This window comes from Calidris pugnax, unplaced genomic scaffold (assembly GCF_001431845.1).
Source record: "Calidris pugnax isolate Ruff unplaced genomic scaffold, ASM143184v1 scaffold164, whole genome shotgun sequence".
NCBI lineage: Eukaryota > Metazoa > Chordata > Aves > Charadriiformes > Scolopacidae > Calidris > Calidris pugnax.
In genome coordinates, this window is record NW_015090895.1 from 240,115 (window position 1) to 256,463 (window position 16,349).

General features: G+C 49.1%; 1 protein-coding gene across 3 annotated transcripts in view; it reads right to left on the bottom strand.

Annotated features, from left to right (window-relative positions):
• Nucleotides 1-10,018: 10,018 nt before the first annotated feature.
• PCYT1B (phosphate cytidylyltransferase 1, choline, beta) overlaps nucleotides 10,019-16,349 on the bottom strand; it is a 44,830-nt gene continuing 38,499 nt past the window's right edge. For 2 of the 3 annotated variants that reach the window (XM_014948361.1, XM_014948362.1), the window contains exons 7-8: nucleotides 15,725-15,913; nucleotides 10,019-10,814 (exon numbers count right to left, since the gene is read on the bottom strand). In XM_014948361.1, coding sequence (XP_014803847.1) covers nucleotides 10,608-10,814; nucleotides 15,725-15,913 — 396 coding nt within the window. In that variant the 3' untranslated portion in view covers nucleotides 10,019-10,607. Of the gene's footprint in view, nucleotides 10,815-11,376; nucleotides 11,714-15,724; nucleotides 15,914-16,349 lie in introns of those variants that run through there. The other variant, XM_014948363.1, reaches the window with a different exon arrangement.

Here is a 16,349-nt window from a genome sequence, read left to right on the forward strand (position 1 = left end):
TGGCCCAGACTATTCCCCTTTGTGCCTCCTAGTCCAAAGGCAATAGGCATGTCTCTTTGCTGCTTCTAGTGTGCAATTAGGAGACTTGATTTTAAAGCTGTAAGATTATTTTCTTCCTTAATCTGCCACTGTGGGTTCTTCTCTTGAAATTAATAATTGAGCAGGCACCTGTAAGTATGCTTGCTGCTTTTTTTTTTTTTTCAGAGTAAAATTGAGTGTAGTAAATAATGCCTGGTGTATTTTTTTTCTAAGAGCATCAGATATTCAGAAAACTTGTTACAGCAACCTGAAAACCCTTCTCCATCTAATGACTTCGATTTTTTTTTTCATGTCTTTGGCCCAGACTATTCCCCTTTGTGCCTCCTAGTCCAAAGGCAATAGGCATGTCTCTTTGCTGCTTCTAGTGTGCAATTAGGAGACTTGATTTTAAAGCTGTAAGATTATTTTCTTCCTTAATCTGCCACTGTGGGTTCTTCTCTTGAAATTAATAATTGAGCAGGCACCTGTAAGTATGCTTGCTGCTTTTTTTTTTTTTTCAGAAGAAAGCTTCATTTCTGCCAGTTTGCAGGGTCACGTGTTGATCTGCAGTTTGGTATTAGAAACCTTTCAAAGGGCAGCTTCAGTACAATTTTCTTGTGGTTGTGGAAGCAGCTGGCAGCTGGCACTGAGGTTGTGGGATGCAAGTGGTTCATGTGTAGGAGCCATCCTCACAGACTTGAGGTGTTTGTCGGTGTGTGTGGCTGCTGCTACGCTTCCTGTGAGCACCTTCCTTGCCTGTTTCACTTTGCTCTTTATTCTTTTGTTAATAAGTCTCTCCGTAGACATAACCATACTTGATACAATCCTTGGGGCTGTGGAGAACCAACATTTAAGGTATAGTTAGGTTTGCATTCGGGTAAAGGGACCTGGGGTTTTGTGTCTACATGTGAGTCATGGCTGTGTGGTGGTTTCTATGGCTCTGGATGTTGGTGGACTAAAGGTTAAGTTCTACCACCAGGGAAACAATATTCTTTCTTTATTTTCAGATACAGGTGTCTGTTGTCAGTCTGGTGTTGATGCTGTTTGCTTGGAAACTGTCTGCTCCATTGTGCACTAAGTAAAATGGCCACATTGTCTACATTAAAATGTACAAGTTTACCAGCTTTGCAAAATACTTTGCAAATAGCCATTTGTGATGGGTGAAGAGCTTTGCAGTTGCTTCATTCCAGTATATTTAAATACATTTTGCCTTGCCATTGCTCTCTGCGCTTAATGGTGGAGAATGCCAGGTTGCTAAACATCCTGCTCTACAGCAAGAGAACTGAAGTTTCTGGATTTTTAATGGTGTATGAAAGTATTTCATCAAGGTGCTCGATACACAACTGTCAGTGCTCAAACATGTAATTAATCTCTTTTTGTTTCTCGATGAGCAGTTGGGTAAAACATGCAAAAAGATCTCCTTGGGCACTTTTCTGTAGATACAATTTCATTCAGTTGATGGGCAAAATCAGTTCTGTGGTTGGCATGGTAGTACCACCACTCTTTGCATAATGGCTAACTGTGCTTTAATTACTTTCTATATAGTATATCTCTGTTTTTAATGACAAATTGACTTCCCGAAACTGGAAGTTTAAAGGCATCAGATTAGAGGTGCTTGACCTCATGGCATTATTTCTCCTTCTTTAAAAGGTACAGACTGTGAACTTGCTGGTGTGTTCTGGTGGTTCTCCATGTTCTCTGTGGGTCTCTGATACAAGTATGTGCTGTGGGATGGTTTGAAGAAACCATCAATTTGGGGGGTGGCGGGGCGGGGAGAAAAAAAGTTAAATCCCAAGATTTGCTTTGCTGTTTGTTGTAATATTTAATTTGGAATCAGCCGTTTTGGGGGGGGTATCTTGTTAGTTCTTTTACAGGGTATGCCTTATGCAGTTTTCTACTTGCATGTGAACAGTATGAATGTTTAAAATGTCCTTTTTCTTCTTTTTTGGAATAAACGCACTCACTTAGGAGAGGCAAAACAAAACAACAATAAAAAACCAACCCCAAAACAACCAAACCAGAAAACTTCTCTAAGGGATAGTTTCATACTTTGTTTTGGCATTTGGCTGTTAATGGTGTATTGTAGCAGTGCAAACTGAGGAGCTGTTAGAAAAGAAACCCGTTAACTTTTAAACTGATGATGCAAAGTATCTTAAATATGGCCAAGTAGCAAAGTAACTGGCTTCCTACTTGTTTTATTTGTTAGTTTTGAAATGAAAAAGCTAAAAACTGGGATGGCATGTAATATAGTAACATAACACGACCCTGTTGGTGTTCAAAGCTGGTCACTTTTAAAGAGCAGGTTATAATTAATCTACTCCCAAGTGGGTGACGGCTTTGCGGTTCACAGTTTATTTATGGAAAACTGGGGTTTGTGTGTAGGGACATATGATTAGAGAATGATAGAGTTTTAAAAGTACTGCAATGTGTTGAAGGGGCCGTAATGTGCTGTAACGAAGCTGTTTCTGGAATTTGGAATGCGTGTGAGATGTGAAGTGTGTGTGCAGCCTGGTCAGTGCCCCCACGTGGGATTGTCCCTTTGACTGTTCCTGCCTTGTGTGCTTAGGCACAGGAATAACGCTTCCCAGATAATGGGCCATTTTCTTCTTTATTAGTCCAGTTAAACATGAAAAACATTAGTTTATTGCTTTTTTGCAAGTGTGAAAACTGTGCCTTGCAACTGTGTTTTCACTTGTTTCCCCACAGTCATTTGAAAACAAAAAAGCCAAAAAATCTTTGGCGTCCTGGCTCCCCAGCTTTCCATTGCTGGAGTTTTTGGTCGCACCCTTTCTGGAAGTAGAAGTCAGTTGCAGGGCTTTAGGGTTTCCTGCTCTCTCTGACCCCTTAGGACCAGGCTCAGCAGCTGGATGCCAAGGCAGCACCTGCCAGCCCTGAGGAGCTCATGGCTACGAAGGAGAAGTCACCTGAGGTCTGGGCACTGGTGGGGAGCATGAAACGGCGTGGTTCTCCTGCCCTCACAGCCGTGCTTCTGAGAAGGAGCTTTGCTGCACCAGCAAGTGCCTCCTCTGCAGATGGGGGGATTTCAGGCTGCTTTAAAAAAGCATGGTTCTTTCCCATGTACTTGTTGAAATAACAGTTAATGGCAGAGACTCGAGGCAGAGTGGGGGTTTGGGGTGTCCCCTCCAGAGAGGCATTTCTGGGCTCTTCCAGGTATGTTACTGCTGTGCTGGGGTTATTTAATGTCGTTTGCCAGGCAGCAAAAGGAATCCCCCCTGCCTATGGAGATGAGATTTTTATCCAAAGCCTAAATGTAAATGGAAAGCTGAGCTACCAAAATGATGAGAGGAAAATGTTATAAGTAGCCAAATCCTGATGACTCCACAGAGGTCGCTTCTTTCATGTATAGCACAGACCATGAAGTGTTACCAGAGAAGTTTGGGATCGAGCCCTCTCACCTTGTAGTCCTTTCAGGGGACAGTTTTCTTTCTGTAGGGTCAGACTGCCTTTTGAGAAGGGTTAAAGGAGAGGATCCTTCCAAAGGCATAATTTCCTCCTTACATTTGTTTTGTCTGTTTGTCTTCGGGTTATATTTTGCCACACTCCAGTAGATGGAGCAGCCTCTTGAGCTTGTGTGAAAGGCCAAGCTGCCTTACCTAGCTCATGAACTTGCAGTTCACTTTTTCCTCATTGAAGGAAGGATGGATGCTGTTGGAGAGACCATCTAAAAAGGGATGGAAATACCGAGTATCAAAGAACTATTTGAACTGAAGAAAGGTATTGGCCCAACCCTAAACTGGCCATGAATAACTGCTGGGAGAGGGGAATTCAAGCCTTCTTTTTGAGGAACTGGTTTTAATGAGCCTGCTGCACGCAGCTGGGAGATCCAGCAGAGTGACTTGTCATAGGAAGAGCCTCAGTTATTGCTGGAGTCCCGGTCCCACGTTTCCCAATTAGCACAGTGAGGATGCATTTCCAGAGGCTTTCAGCTATTTTTATTTTGTTCTGTATCTGTCTCCTCTCCCCCAGGCAGAGCTGTGAGGCACAGTGGCCTTGATTTCCATCTGGATTAGAAATGCTAATGTTGTTCTTCCTTGCACACACCAGGAACAGGCTTTCCTTGAGGAAAGAGAAGGGTGGAAAATATCTGTGTGCATGCCTGGGGAACACACGTCGTATTTTTGAGAGAGGGGAAAAAAATCTCTCTTCAAAATAAGATCAGAAGAGGAGTTCTTAAGGTAGCTTGCTGCCTGAAAGGGCCTCCACGCAAGAGGCAAAGCCCTAGGACCATTTTCTGGTCCATTTTCAGCTCTGTTTTAGGAGGAGGTCAGAGGTCTTCTGCACCAGACTCAAGTGAAACTGCTGCTTAATTATGTGCTATCATATAGGACTCTTTTCCCATGATGGTGTATTATTACCCTTTTGGATTTTTACAAGCAAATTTGATGTGATGTCAAACCCTTCCTTCCTGCTGAGCTGAGTTGATGGATCTGGTGTTGATTTGGGGAACCTTCTTGTTACCAAGGTGGGTTGCCCTGCACCTGAGCAAGGATTTCCTCTGACCTCAGGCTGGGCTGAACAGGGCATGTGCTCGCAGGGACGTGGCAATGGGGACCCACCAGGCAGCTTCCGTTGGCAGAAGTCATTCTCCTGAGACTTTGGAGTGGGCAAAGCAAGGATTGGCAGTTGAGGAAGCAAAGCCCCAAACATGCACCAAGGGGAATTTAAACCGCTTCACCTTGTTCAGCGCGAAGGCTTTGGAGTGGGGAAGGAGGTGAAGGATCTGCCACCGATGTTGGACCTGAGCTGTTCTACAGTCATCTCATAGCTCCTCCTGCAGCGTGTGTCTGTGGCCACCGGCTGAACAAGGTGTGAAGCCTTTCCTGCCTCTAGCCCAAAATCACCTCTGCCTCTTCAGGGGAGAGAAGGTGGAAGTGAAGGGCATCCAGACAGAGGGGAACGGGGCAGGTGGGTGGGCAAGGAGAGCAGCAGCAGGAGGGAGCAGGGTGGGCAGCGCTAGGGATTTGTTACAGCCCTACCCTTGACACATGGTCCTGGCTCTGAGCCGGTCCCCGGGGAAAGCCAGGATTCCTTGGCAGTTTTCCTGTGGCTCTCCTCAAAATGCCTGTTTCCCCTTGTTAACTTTGTCCAACTTCCAGCTGTCAGTGCTGCTTTCTGCTGTTCTAAATATTTTCTTTCTCTTGAGAATTGTCCCTACAATATTTGGAAATAATTTTTAGTATACATGCAAAGTTATAAGCTGGGTGTTTTTTTTAATGTTTGATTTATCTTTCCTAAGCCTTTTGAGTTAAATCATCCCTGCGAGTGAGCTTGCACAATGTTATATTTCATGCCTGAATGATGGAAGGATTTAAAACCAAGGAGATAGTGTAGATGTTCCACAAGCGCTGGCACAACAGCTCTGCCTTGGACTGTAGAAAATGATCTCTGCTTCTTCAAACGTTCTCCTGCCTGTTTTATGTGAGCTCAGATGAATTTACAGCGGGGACTTCCTGACCACCTCCAGCTGTGCTCTTTAGTGTTGTCAGGGTTTCTGTGGTGCAACAAAATACCAGTTACAAAAATTAAAATACTACAGGATTTAAAGTTAATTCCCAGTCTAACACAGCGCTTGTTTGCAGCGGGGAGAGAGGATGCCGCAGGGTGCTGCAGCTCTTGCTTTGTGTCACCTTGCCTGGGAGGGCCTGACTCAGTGATGGTCCATGTTGTCCCCTGGGTTGAGGTCAGGCTGGTGTGAACAAGGCTCCCCGTTGTCCCTTCCTGCAGCACTGGTGTGTGTGTGTGTGCAGAACTGGCAGCTAAAAGGCAGTGAGATTGTGGGCAGGTGTGTGTCAGACGTGATCCCTCTCCATGGGGCTGCAGAGGCAGCTCAGTGGGAAGGAGAGGAGCAGACTGCAGACAGGCTGACTTTCCTGGCCCTGGCTGTGTACGAGGGTGTCTCCTTTATCTCCTGAGCGATGCTCAAAACAGCCCCAAATCCACCTTAAGTGATAAAGCTCGTGTTAACAGGGAGCATTTTGGTGTGGATCATAGAATGGTTTGGGTTGGAAGGGACCTGCAAGATCTAGTTCCACCCCCCTGCCATAGGCAGGGACACCTCCCACTAGAGCAGGTTGCTCCAAGCCCCATCCAGCCTGGCCTTGAACACCTCCAGGGATGGGGCATCCACAGCTTCTCTGGGCAACCTGTTCCAGTGTCTCACCACCCTCACAGGAAAGAATTCCTTTCTAGTACCTAATCTAAATCTACCCTTTTCCAGTTTAAAACCGTTACCCCCCCATCCTATCACTCCACTCCCTGACAAAGAGTCCCTCCCCATCTCTCCTGCAGGCCCCCTTCAGGTACTGGGAGGCTGCTATAAGGTCTCCCCAGAGCCTTCTCTTCCTGTGCCTTTAAAGTTTTTCCACCATGCTGAACGACTTTGAAATTTGTTCTTATTCTGCGGCTAAAAATACGTTAGCTGGGAAGTCCTAAGCCCCTGCCTGCTGGCTCAGCGTCTCCCTGCCGGAGGCGGGACTGACAATGAATAAATAATTTAGAAAAATCTTTTCTACAGCTGCCGCAGTAATAATTTCTTTCTTACAGCAAGGACAGCGGGGAAAGAGCACGGCAGGAACACTCAGGCATGGGACTGACTTAGTGGGAGGAAGAGTTCAGTCTGAAGGCCTGTGTCAGGAGTTGTCCCCATGGCTCGTGTTTGCTGCTGCAGCTCTACATGAAGCTGGTGCAGCTGGAAGGCACACTGCCCTGCACACAGGAGCATCTCTGCTGCTGCTGCTGGGGATGATTTCCAGAAGCAGAACCAGGATGGCTCACTCCTCTGCTTAGAAGTAAGAATTAAAATAGTGGCTCCTGACTCCACTGCGCTGGGGCAGAGGGTAAGGGAGGGCTCAGACTTGCTGGTGCCTGGTGCTGCCTCTTGCCAGCTGGGGCAGCAGTTCCACACCTTCACCTTGCCGCCAGAAACACGGCCCTGGGCGAAGGCAAGGAGAGAGGTGATGCTCTCGGAGCAGAGAGCAGCAGCAGCAGCAACTCCAGGGGTTGGAGAAGCTGCTAAAATGGTGTTTGTGGGGTCATAAAGCCCAGGGGGGTAACAAGCACCGTATTATCAGTGGGGGCTGCAGGAGGCGTTGTATTTCTGTGTCCAAAGATGCTATAAATGAAGGTGAGAGGCAGCAGTACCTGTTGTACAGTGTTTATTTTTCATGTGGAGCTTGGCTGATAAATAGGACTGAATTAAAGCAACGCTCATGAAAAATAAAACCCAACCATGATTCAGAAGTGCAAAATTGCCCTCTACGTGTCCAGAGGCAATGAGGTTCTGGTCTGCTGGAGACAGCACGTGGATACCGGTGGCTGTACCGGCAGAGCAAAGACTTCAGCTCAGTGATACCCTAAATGCGAAAGGACGTGTGATACAGCGTATGGCTTTGTGGCTGGACAGTCACCTGTGACTCTGAGAAACACCTTCTGCTGAGAAGAGATCCCTGGTGAGTTTTTCTCCAGTTCCTATTTACAAGTTGTGGTGCTGCCTTCCGCTCCAACCACTCACCGAGGGCTGCCGAACGGTAAGCGCTACGGAATTAAAACAAAAAAACCAAATGGGAAAAGCCAACGACAACAAAAACCTGCCCACCTCCATTGCGTTTGGACATGGCTCGTGGTAGAAACAGCACCAGTAGAGAGCAGACGGTTCCTGCGGTGGAGGCGTGGTCTGTGATGGGAAGACTTAAGACTTGCAAAGGATCAGAAAAACTTAAACAAGTGCAACCCAGGTATGAAATTACAGTCACAGGTTGCCTAAGGCTGAGAGAGGTCTTCATTGCATCGTCCCACCGGGCGCGCAGCTGGCGGCAGCTGGGCTGGCTGTGGCTCTCCCCTTGAGCTTCCTCCTGGGAGCAGTAGTTCACCTTGTTCCCTGCTCATCTTCTCACAGCTCTGTGAAGAAGGACCTAGCTTGACTCCAGAGGACAGAGCGTGCCACAAGGTGTTATCTACTTCATTTCATGGTGGTTGGAGAAGCGTCTGGCAAAGTGTTCCCGGAGACAAATTGGTTTCCCCGTAGTGGGGAAGGGATGGCACCTGCAGGGGATGGACAGAGCAGGGGGATAATCTGGTGCCTGGTACGAGGGTCTGTGATTTACCTGCCCAGTAAAGTATCTGGAGGAAGAGGAGTGAAAGGAATTGGCTGGGTGACTCCTGAGGCAAGGGCTGTAGCCTGGGGGGCTGCTGCCAGCAGGTACTGCCAGCCCGGGCGCTCAGGCACTCGGGGGTCTTGTTCCTTCAGCTCTTTCCCAAGAGGAGGTGTTCCTGCTGTCCAAGAGGAGGGCTCAGAGCCTTCCCTCTCCTGGTGTGTCCTGTGCTGCCTGCCCAGGGAGCAGCAGGGTGCTGGCGGGTGCTGTCCTGAGGGGTTTACACCTCCAGCCCAGGCAAGGGCTGTAGCCTGGGGGGCTGCTGCCAGCAGGTACTGCCAGCCCGGGCGCTCAGGCACTCGGGGGTCTTGTTCCTTCAGCTCTTTCCCAAGAGGAGGTGTTCCTGCCGTCCAAGAGGAGGGCTCAGAGCCTTCCCTCTCCTGGTGTGTCCTGTGCTGCCTGCCCAGGGAGCAGCAGGGTGCTGGCGGGTGCTGTCCTGAGGGGTTTACACCTCCAGCCAGCCGTGCCACGGTGACAATCTCACCGCTGCTGTGACCTGGTGCCCGGGGCCTGTCCCCTGCAGGCTGCTGGTGGGTGGCAGCCCTCACCTTGCTGGCCCAGGACCGAGGTGCCCATGCACCGAGGCAGGTTCTGCCAGGCAAACCCGGGAGCAAAATGGTGTGGTTGCTGCGCAGGCCCCGGGCAGGGATGCAGGCTGTGCTCCCTGCGGCTCTCCGAGCTGTGGGGCAGGGCAGCCCCTGCAGAATTCTCTTTAAAAGGTTTCCATCGTGTTCTTTCCAGCTTTTTCTCCATGTTGAGGGTACAGGAAGGGCCTCGGGACACCTGGGGGAGTGGGGTGCCTGTGAACACATCTTGTTTAGAGTTTGAGAAGTTTGTGTAACCGGCTGAGTGGGAGGTGAGGCGGTGTGCCAAGGCAGGCTCTGCCAGGCAAACCCGGGAGCAAAATGGCGTGGTTGCTGGGCAGGGATGCAGGCTGTGCTTCCTGCGGCTCTCTGAGCTGTGGGGCAGGGCAGCCCCTGCAGAATATGCACCGAGGCAGGTTCTGCCAGGCAAACCCGGGAGCAAAATGGTGTGGTTGCTGCGCAGGCCCCGGGCAGGGATGCAGGCTGTGCTCCCTGCGGCTCTCCGAGCTGTGGGGCAGGGCAGCCCCTGCAGAATTCTCTTTAAAAGGTTTCCATCGTGTTCTTTCCAGCTTTTTCTCCATGTTGAGGGTACAGGAAGGGCCTCGGGACACCTGGGGGAGTGGGGTGCCTGTGAACACATCTTGTTTAGAGTTTGAGAAGTTTGTGTAACCGGCTGAGTGGGAGGTGAGGACAGCGGCGCTGCTGGGCTCATCGTTGGGTGATTTCACAGCTGGGGAGCAGCAGGGCTTCCTTGGAGGCCTGAGACCTCGCGATCCCACCTGTTTCCTAAAAATCACTAGTAAAAATCACCAACCTCTTCAAATTACCTGTTTCCTACAACAACACTTGTACAACAACCAGTGAGGACTGTCTTTTCATGGACTTTCTTGCCTCTAAAGTGCAAAGCCAGGGAGCAAATGAGAAGTTCTCAGGCAGCTGTTCAGGCCCTGGGAACACGGAGAGCAGTTTGATAAAGCAAATGCAGCCTGACTCCTTACACGCGCCCTGTGCAGAGGTTTGGTCAACAAGCAGCGTTCAGTAGCTTGAATATATTAAATGGATTTCCACCAACTCAGCTGGAGAACTCTCCATTTCATTGGCATGGCTTGGGGTGTGGGGCAGATCTCATCCAAAAAGAAAAAAAAAAAAAGGTAAAGTTATTTTCTGTTTCCGAAGGCGTTTGCTGCAGCAGTGCCATTCCTTCACGATATATTAAATGGATTTCCACCAACTCAGCTGGAGAACTCTCCATTTCATTGGCATGGCTTGGGGTGTGGGGCAGATCTCATCCAAAAAGAAAAAAAAAAAAAGGTAAAGTTATTTCCTGTTTCCGAATGCGTTTGCTGCAGCAGTGCCATTCCTTCACGTGCCAGAAGAGCTTGAGGTTAGCAGGGTCCGGTACAACCACCATTCTCCATCCAGAGGCCACAGCTGTCCCTTGTCCCTGTGCTGGGTCTGGATGGGGAGCCAAGCAAGTCCCCCCTGCCCGCCCCAGCCGCTGCAGAGGTCCCCACCAGCCTGGCCTGGCCGCAGCAGCTGTCAAGCAGCAACTGGTGGACAGGAGCTCCCACAAAGGTGTGTGTTCTTCTCTCAGTCCCCGGTACCACGTTGGCAAGTGCTGCCGGCCAGGCCTCCGGGCACCAGGAGAGTGGGGATGGGATGAGCTTTTCCTGAGATCTCCCTTGCTGTGCTCCAGTCTGGTTTCGACATCTTCTCCCGGAGCACGCTCCCTGCTGTCAGAGATACCCCTGATGTTCCTCGCGCTTCTCCCCATCCAGTGGTTGAGTTCATAGCTTGTTCTTCTGTCTCATGGTTAAAAAAATATATCTTTATTTTACTTTTCATCCTCATCTCCCTCGCTCATGCTGCTGAGGGAGGCAGAGGCAGCTTTTGGAGAAGAGGGAGGGGAGGCTTTATTGAAGACCCAGGGTGGAGATGGAGAACGGGACGGAGAGCGGCCTCGCGTGGGACTGCTGTTTGGGCTCTGCCGGGGAGAAAAAGCCTGGAGCATTCGGCCGCTTCGTTCCTGGAACATTTGCTTCTGCAAAAGCAAAGTGAAAAGATGCTCTTTGAGTAATGCACGGAGGGGAGGGCACACCTGCGGGCAGAGAGTCCCTCACCTGGGGAGAGAGCAGGGAGCAGAGGATAGACTTCTGCTCTGAAGTGTGGCCAGTCCAGCCCACACGTGGCCTTTGCCTCTTCTACTGTGCTTGTAATAACCCGTTTTTTACATGGCAAGGATTTGTCTTAAATCAGGCACCCCCAGTGTGGGAGTGCTGTGTGTACTGTCCTGAGCCAGCTAGGGGCGACTCCCTTTGGACTGTTTCTATGTGTTGGTCAAGCTGTGTCTCAAAAAGTCAAGTTTTCTGTTTTCCTTATTCCCAGGACTTCTTCCTTTTAGCGTGCTGGGATGGGCCACCCATCTCCTCCTGAGCTTCCTGGCTATCCCGGCCTTTTTTCCTCCTCCTCTCCACAAGGGAGGCAGCCCAGTGCCTGCCACAGACTGGCAGCTGCCCCCCCAGCTCCCTGCAACATGGGCCACCCAAACCCTGCAGCTGGGGTGGGAACGTCGGGACTCGGGTGTCTCGGTTGGAAAGAGAAACACGTGCAGGCTCTGTGTTGTGCTTTGGGCTTTATTGTCATTTCTGCTTTGTAAAGCTGAGTGGAGGCCCACCAGAGCCGGCGGGGTGGCAGAGACCACCTTTTCAGTCAGGCAGTCTGCTGCACTAAGGCGTGTGCTGCTGCTCGTTAGCGCCTGCGGGGTCTTGTGTCGGGCTGCCGGGCTGGGTGAGGGGCGATCTGGCAGGTGCTGCGCGGCTGCTGCGGGCTTCAGGGGGAAAAGGATAAATGCAAGTGCCTGGCTGCTCCTCCTGGGGACGGGGGACAAGGAGTCTCGGCCGTGGCTGCAGCACTGGGGGTGGGACCGTCGGCGATGCTCGGCTGGAATGGAAGAACCAGCCCGGACAAAGGTAAGTTGAGAGCAAAATACTGGTGCAGAGTGTGTGCTGGGTTTGCCTGCTCGGGCGGCTGCAGTCCACAGATTTTCTCTGCTTGATTTTTCATTGTGTCCCTCCTCCCCTTTCCCCTGCAGCGACTCTGCTCTGGGAGGACCTTCCCCGCAGCCAAGGAGCACGTGGCTGCCCTTCCTGCTCTTCCTCCCCCTCTTTGAAGCTCAGCGTTCCCTGCCAGCCGAGGGGCAGATGCTGGGTTTTTCCTGTCAGGTTTCTGGTATCTGCTCATCCTGGGGGTTAACGATGGAGCAGGAATACCGACCTTAACTGTTCCTCTCTCAGCTCCCTCACCCAATTTATATCTTTATCACATTGCCTTCATTAACTTAATTTTAGAGCCTGGATGTTGCTGCAGTGCAGAATGACAGAGCAGTTCCTGTCTGGAGCCACGCTTACCCGTGCTCTCATGCATAAAGACCCACAGTGTGTAACCTACGCTACTGCTAGGTCCAAAATAGTCAAGACTTCCTAAAATTTCAATAGTTAGCAGATGGTGGTTGTTCCTGATAAGTGCTGCCAGGAAGCATCCGCATGGGGGAGGGTTTCTGCTGCCGAGAGCTGTGAGGATGTCGCCAGGGCTGGCAAAGCCCTGGAGCCTGTTGAAATTCAGTGGTAGGAGTGCAAAATTTCTCTTTAGATCACAGAAATTAAGGTTCTGTTGGCTTGACTTAGTCTGTTTCATCCTCACACTGAAGATAACTCCCAACAACAAAAAAATTGTTTGATATGAAATATCTTTTTCCTGGCCAAGCAAAATACTTTGACTCCCTTCTGCTTCTGGCGCCTCACCAGCCACTTCAAAAAGCTCACTGTCATTGTGCTGCTTCCTGCTGGTGCTGGGGGACATCAAAGTGGCCCAGCTTGGCTGGTATCCCACGTGGCAGGAGGTACTTGACTGGTCCTTGGGCCACACGGGCCAGGGATGGAAAGGAGAACCCCACCTTCCTGCTAAGGCCCTCAGCCAGGCTTCAGCAAAGAGTTTGTTGCTGGAACAAGCTGGTGCACTCACACCTTCAGCGGGGTAAGTGCCCGGCCAGTCTGAATTGCCTCCTGCGTTAGTGCTTTAGCCACCAGGTTGCTGGCTAAAACCACAACTCTTGCAGGAGAAGGAGGAGATGATGTGATTCCCCTGTCTCCAGAATGACTCCTCCCCTCCAACTGTGCTCTAGCAGGGTCAGTAAGTCATGCCCTTTGCAGGGAAGGTCTTCCTAATGTGGGGGTGCTCCTCGGGCCATTGGGTGCTGAGGAAGTAGAACAACCATTAATGGTTTCCTTGAAGTGCTGGAGGGTTAGACAAGGCTGGGTGGGCTCTGGACCTTTACCAGGAAAAGAATTGCAAAGCCTTAGTTCAAGCGAATTTGGGTACACCCAACCAGGGTGGGGAGATAACACTTTGCTTTTGGCACACGTGCTACTGAGCAAAAACATTTTGCCTGTTTCTGAGTTTTACTGCCTATGTGTTGGTACTCTTCTGCTTTACCAAACAAGTGCCAGTTGGGCGTTAGGGTGGACTGCTGCTTGCTGCAGGCTTCCAAAGGCCATGCTGAGGTCCAGGCTGCAGACACAGGGTGTTACCAAAAGGCTGGCCTCGGGTTCTAATTGCAACCTGTAAGATTTATCTGAGCCCCTGCTGATGTCTGAGGTGATGCAGCTGTTTCCCAGTGCAGCCATCCCCCACCCCCTCTGTGCACCCAGCAGAGGGAAAAGGGCCCTATGGAGGGACACCTCATCTCATCCCAGAGGGACAATGGCATGGAAACCCTGCCCCATGATCCTTGATTTCTCAAGTGCCTGTAGGTGTCAGAGAGGAGGTGGGATGATGAACCCCCTGCTTTCCACATCTATGGAGCAGAGTCTCTACCATTAGGGCCTCCGTGCTCAGCTGCACAGTGGTCCTCCCTTGAGCCAGGACAAAAGTTTAATGCCACGTTAATTGTTGTTTCTGACACCTCTGCGACTCTCTGGCAGAAAAAAAAAATACATACAGGGGATTGCACAGGTGGGCAAAACTGGCAATGAATTATAGACATCTTGACATTTGAAAACTGGCATTTTGACCTTTTTCACAAATGGGCATTTTTTTTGTGGGTTACACAGCCCTTACTTTTAGGAAAATTGATGCTAGCATAAAGCATATTATAATAATTATTTGTGAAATAATAATAGCATATTAATGGCATGCAAATTACTGATCTAGGAATCTAGCATGCCCATAACGATTCTTGTACTTTTAATGTCAACATTAAAAGCAACATCTAACTAACAGTGATAAGGCAAATTAATGTTAATAACAGTTTTGACACTAATAGCAAGTTATCATTATTTTAAAAGTCTTTCCTGTTGCAAGGCTCACGCTGATTTTAAAAAAGCCACACCACCTCTCAGCTCGCTGTCACTGATGCTTTTCCTACCACACTGCAAGGAGATTTCATTCCTGTACTTAGCAAAGCTCTCTGTGTTTGCAGCAGATTTTTTTGCTCTGTGGTTGGGATGCAAACTCAGTAAACAGGAGGCCACCTCCCCCCCACTCCCCAATGACCTTTCCAGAGCAGCTTTTCTCTATTCAAATCTGGTAAATTTTTTTAATCAGCAAAGGGTTTTTAAAAATGCCCTCAGCAGTGTGCAGTGCTGAGTGGGCAAAGCCAGGGAATGGGATCAAGGCTTTGAAATCCTTTTCCTCTCTCTGCACAGCCAAACTCACCTCACCCCCCGTGGGTTTCATGTGCCCTGGTAGCATTAGGTTAATATATTCAGCACCTGTGGCCATGGGACCATCCCACATGGGGAACACTCGCCAACCTCCATGGAGAGGAACTTACAGAGGAAGCATTCTTCATGTGGATGTGGTCGATGCAGGTAAACCTGGGCTTTTCATTAAAAGAGTTTACCCTCTTCCCCTCCCCAAGGAAGATGATACTGTCAATGCACAACAGCTAAATAAGCTATTTGTTTATATGGCTGGGACCAGAGAGAGCACCTGCCTTTGCGTGGGACAGATGTAGCTGTAAGCAGATTATAAAGGTTCAGTCTCTGTTCTGAAGCCTTCACAGCCTAATTTTAGGCTTTTCTCAACTGAGTGGTAATCGACATGGCAAGTCATGGCAGGGAAAAGATGAGAACCCCAGTAAGAGGCATTTACTACGTGCTTTGGTGGCACCGAGTTGTGACACGGCTGTGACGTGGGCTACTTAGCTTCACAGACCCCTGGGTGAACTTCCTGAGGGTTTGTTTATAAACAAAACTCTGCTGAGATCCTTTCAACAGAATGTACCTGGGGTTTCTCCCCAGAAGGATGCTGTTACAGAGCCTCAACTGCCTTTCCAAGGCACCTGGGGACCTCTGGTAAACGGGCTCTGCGGAGCCAGCGTGTACTGAGCAGACCTTCAAAAATGCTTCAGTTCCATCTGAGCCTTTCCTGCAGTCAGTTAGATGAGTGTGGCCACTCAACATGTAAAATCATTCCTTGGAACTTTAAATCAGTCGTTTTGAAAGCTAGAAAATTTGTCATCTTCTACTGCTGAGTACAGAGCATAAAGAGCACCACTGAAAAATTTGTCAGTGTCCCTGTCTCCTTCACCACCTTCCGTGCATAATTCCCCCCTGATGTCTGCGTGGTCTCATTTAGTGCTAAGGGGGGGGACAGACTCTATTAACCTGTTTGTGTGTGTTGCTGTTACACAGCTCTGCTGAATGCAGTGTCACATTCAGCATCACCCCTGCACAAAAGACAGAAATTATCCCAAAGAAGCAACAGCCAGAAGTAGGAAATCCCCCGGCTGCAGCATTGGCATGCCTTAACTGGATTCAGCAAGTGGGTTTGGCATTATCCTACCCTGCTGGCTTTCGAAGCAAAGACTGCAGCAAAAGAGTCTGCTCTTGATCTGCACTACAAAAGATAAATAAAAACCACTCAGATTTCCTGGGATGGCAGAATACCTACCCATGCTCCGTCGGGTCCAAACAGCTCTAAAAAGTTGCCAATAAATTCCCTGGACTTTTCTTCCCATTTCTGAATGAGGTCGTGGCTCTTCTCTTCCACCTTGTAAACAAATTCTTTTGATTTTTCCTCCACGTTCTTGACTTTCTCCTTCATTTTGTCCACTTGGTTTTGAAAACGGTATTTCTTCTCCTGTTTTAAAAGTGTGGACAGAGATTAATATATAGGGACTTGGAAAAAATTAGCCACTGACAGCTGAGAAGAAGAAGAAATTGCATTAATGTATCCTAATCCATATGGCCTTGGTTAACTATTGCCACATTATTTTTATAAATGCAAATTTAACATTTGTGGAATGAAGTGCAGAAGGTACATATTGAAAAGACTGTCTTGTGTGATTACTGCGTTTAACCCACTACATGAATCTTTCCATATTTTCCAACTGAATGCACTGTGAAAATTATATTAATCTTTTGAAGGATACAAGGGAGAAATTAACAGCTCAAACTTAATCAAAAGGCGAATCTCCCTGGGTTTCCTAGCAAACACAGCCCACTGCTGACTTGTCAGCTGGGATGGCAACTTGGACCAAAATGTCTTTTTAGTTGGATTTCTGCAGAGCAGAAAG